This window comes from Acyrthosiphon pisum, chromosome X (assembly GCF_005508785.2).
Source record: "Acyrthosiphon pisum isolate AL4f chromosome X, pea_aphid_22Mar2018_4r6ur, whole genome shotgun sequence".
In the NCBI taxonomy this organism is placed as follows: Eukaryota; Metazoa; Arthropoda; class Insecta; order Hemiptera; family Aphididae; genus Acyrthosiphon; species Acyrthosiphon pisum.
Window position 1 is genome coordinate 106,605,781 of NC_042493.1, and position 3,440 is coordinate 106,609,220.

The 3,440-nt window shown below is 28.8% G+C and overlaps 1 protein-coding gene across 1 annotated transcript; it reads left to right on the forward strand.

Annotated features, from left to right (window-relative positions):
- The first annotated feature begins 6 nt into the window (after positions 1 to 6).
- LOC100162464 lies at positions 7 to 3,126 on the forward strand. Its single transcript, XM_029485378.1, has 4 exons — positions 7 to 127; positions 880 to 968; positions 1,047 to 1,503; positions 2,896 to 3,126. The coding sequence occupies exons 1-4, from the start codon at positions 86 to 88 to the stop codon at positions 3,124 to 3,126; spliced, it is 819 nt and encodes a 272-aa protein (XP_029341238.1). The 5' UTR covers positions 7 to 85.
- Positions 3,127 to 3,440: the final 314 nt, after the last annotated feature.

Consider the following 3,440-nt stretch of genomic DNA (forward strand, 5'->3'; position numbering starts at 1 on the left):
ACTCCCTGAAGTAGCACCTTCTGAAAATACTACTGCTCACGCTTCAACGGAACCAGCACCAGTATCATCACTGATTATACCAGTGATGATGACCTCCTCTCAAAACAGACGGCCACCAAACCAAATGGTATGAATTATGTTGTATATTATTTAAATGTATATATTAAATTGCTTTTTATTTTTGGTTCTTTATATAAATTGTTGTTTGTGTTTTCACGATGTATTCAAATATATCATTTATTTTATGCTTATAATAATTATAAGCATATTTATTATTATATTAAATACTAAAAATAATAATTATTTTTAGTATTTACTATTAAATATTAATAAATAATGGATCTATAAATAAAAAGGTCTATCAATTAATAATTATAATATACTTTGTACCTAACAAAATAATATAAATATGGGAAAAATCGTTTTTTAGTTTTTTAGTTTTTACATTCAATTTTGCTTTTATTTGTTTCAATTAATTATACTTCACAGTAATGGTAGTTTCGTGCATGCTTTTAAATAAACAAATATTTTTTCTCTACAATCAGCCTGTATTCTAATAGATAAATAATATTTTTGTAGGTTAATTCATATAAACAATAAAGTATGTAGCTTTTCTTTTCTTTGATATTGTTATAAAACGAGTCCAGCTATTAATGTGTTGGATCATTTTATAATTTAATATATTTTGATGCTTCATTAAAATTAATTAAAATTAATGTAATAAAAGTATTGACTACAAGTTTAGCATGTGTGATACAATTAAGTGTTTGAATTCAATGGTTGGTTTTAATTTTACTTCTATAAATATTACATTGTAGGCTATGTAATACATATTAGTAAATCAACAGTTTTTACATTTAGTTTTTATTGGATTTTCAGAGTTCAACAATGTCTCAAGGCAGCGGTTTGGGTAATTTTGAACAACCACCGTTTTTATTCCGTGCAAGCAGTGCGACACCAGTAATTGGGTAAGTGTTATTAAAATAATATAAATAATAAAATTTGTAAATATCTAAAAACAGAAAAAAAATTATTTATGCTTATAGTAATACCGTCTCATACCCCAATGTTGTAACTATTAGTCAACGTATATCAACTATGTACAATCCAACGACAAATGGCAATGTAATGTCACATTTAAGTCAAATGAGACAATTTTACAATCAACATTCTAACAATAATCAAGCCCAACATCGACAGTTGCAGCTACAACAGATACGACAGCAACAACAAATAATTACCACTCCTCATACTCAGCAGGCATATAGTGGCCAATCTGTAGATGGTCGTTTAGCCTTCATACAACAGCGCAACGCATTGAGGAATGCTAGGTCTGTTACAGTTGCTCCGTCCATAGAAACCATTGACTTATTGTCCCCACCATCCAGCCCTGTTCCTCCAACTGTGCAGGAGAATCCACTTCGTCCTAATATCGCATGGGGATTGACGAGAATACCGGAACGGATGAGGGCACGTGACACATCTAATAATGATGCATACGAGGTTAATGATGTTTAATATTTTAAGATTGATTGAAGTTATTGGGGCCTAGAATAAAATAATATTATTTTTCATACCTATATAAAATATAAAATCTTGATACCTTTATGGTTTATACCTTCATTTTTAAAAACAAGTATATATTTATTCACAAAAATAGCATGCACATCAACAATTTTGTATAACATAGATAAGTTGATAATGTTCATTAATAAACATAAGATACTATGAGTTAATCTTTAAATTAATAATATTTTAATTTTATTGACATTGTTATACATAAATGTTTTGTATTTAAATGTAACTTTCCATATTAATAGATATTAGGTTCTCTAGGCTGGTAGTTTAGATTTGAAAATATGTGGTGCAGTATTTAAAATTGTTATATAATTATAAACTTAATATTTGTGGATTATTATATTTTAACTTCTTACATTTATTTCAACATTTATTACTCGTATTTGATAAATTGCAATATAGCAATAAGTAAAAGGCATGTATGTTATTAAATTAAAGTCGTAGTAGTATTAACACAAAAACTACTATTTATTAGTATTGGCCAACGATATCAATAATTCGACACGATATCGATATCGTGGGTATTTTCTTAATAATTTCGATATCGATATCTAAAAATAATTATCGAAAATATCGCGATATCGGTGTGATTCATCGGGGCTCGGAATTTTACGGATGATTAAACACTAAACTAAGTAAACAGTATAAAATAAAATAATATTTTATCTTATTTATTATATTTTATCTTTATATATTTGTATTATACCTGTAAAAGTAAATACTAAACGTAGTATATGATACGAGACGATATTATGTTCCAATGAAATAACTCACCACACCAAACAATTTAATCTAAATTCAGTTCCGGTTGTTAACTCGCAGTGAGGCGTCGTAATTATTTTCGTAATTATTACATTCGTTATTAATTTTATTATTTATACAAGTAAAATGAGTGAAAACTTTAAATTAGTACCGTTGTCTGGTGCTAGAAGTGATATATGGCAACATTTTGGTTTAAATTTAATGAAAAGGGGGTTATATTAAATAAAAATAAAATTTTTTGTAAAAAGTGCATATGTAATAAATTAAAACAATATGTATTCTTTTAATATGCTTTCAATACACTCATAATATAATATGTATTCTATACTTTTAATGTTTTAATATGCTTCGATATCGATATCGCAATACGTTATCGGGGGAAAAAATACGATATCGATATTGAAAATTATATCGTTGGCCAACACTACTATTTATATTTATTTTTATATAGAGAACCAAATAATTTTTTTTTAATTATTATAATATGTGTAATACGTCCACCAGTTTGTATATAAAAAATAATTAATATATATATATGTATATTATTTAAAACAGAGTCAAATGGCAACACTTCGACGGGAAATACAACACCAATCTGCAGGTGGTCACTTCGGAGCCACTTCCACTTCTATCCACACCGCCATCGGTGGTTGGTACTCGACCGCGGCCGTCAGGAACATTGGCCCAGTGCAAACACTGTACTCGCATCACTCTCCGTATCCAATACTACTGCAAAACACCTACCAGAGCCAAAGAAACTGGCCTCCACCCCCGCCATACATGTAAGGACTACTACCGCAACTATGCAGCATAGGTAATCTGCATGTCAATGGAAAGTGCACTGGTCGTCGTTCCTTCCGTGGTCTCTTATCGTGTTTTTCTCTCGTTATTCGCGTTTTCTTTGGTTATTGCCTTTAATTAAATATTCAGCGTATTATTATAATTTATTATTAACTGCATTCCTGTCAAATTAAGATTATGTTTTAACTAGATCGACGACAAGATTCTAATTCTGAATACCAATATGTATTATATTATGATATGGGTGTTCTGTCCCTATAAATAGTATGTGTACATAGTAGGTACATATTATATAATAT

What these genes read in the sequence shown, in the direction of transcription:
- LOC100162464 (XM_029485378.1), top strand. Translation starts at nt 86, where the DNA reads ATGATGACCTCCTCTCAAAACAGACGGCCACCAAACCAAATG. An exon ending in GACGGCCACCAAACCAAATG is followed by an intron (nt 128 to 879) that starts GTATGAATTATG and finishes TTGGATTTTCAG; the next exon opens with AGTTCAACAATGTCTCAAGG. An exon ending in AGTGCGACACCAGTAATTGG is followed by an intron (nt 969 to 1,046) that starts GTAAGTGTTATT and finishes TTATGCTTATAG; the next exon opens with TAATACCGTCTCATACCCCA.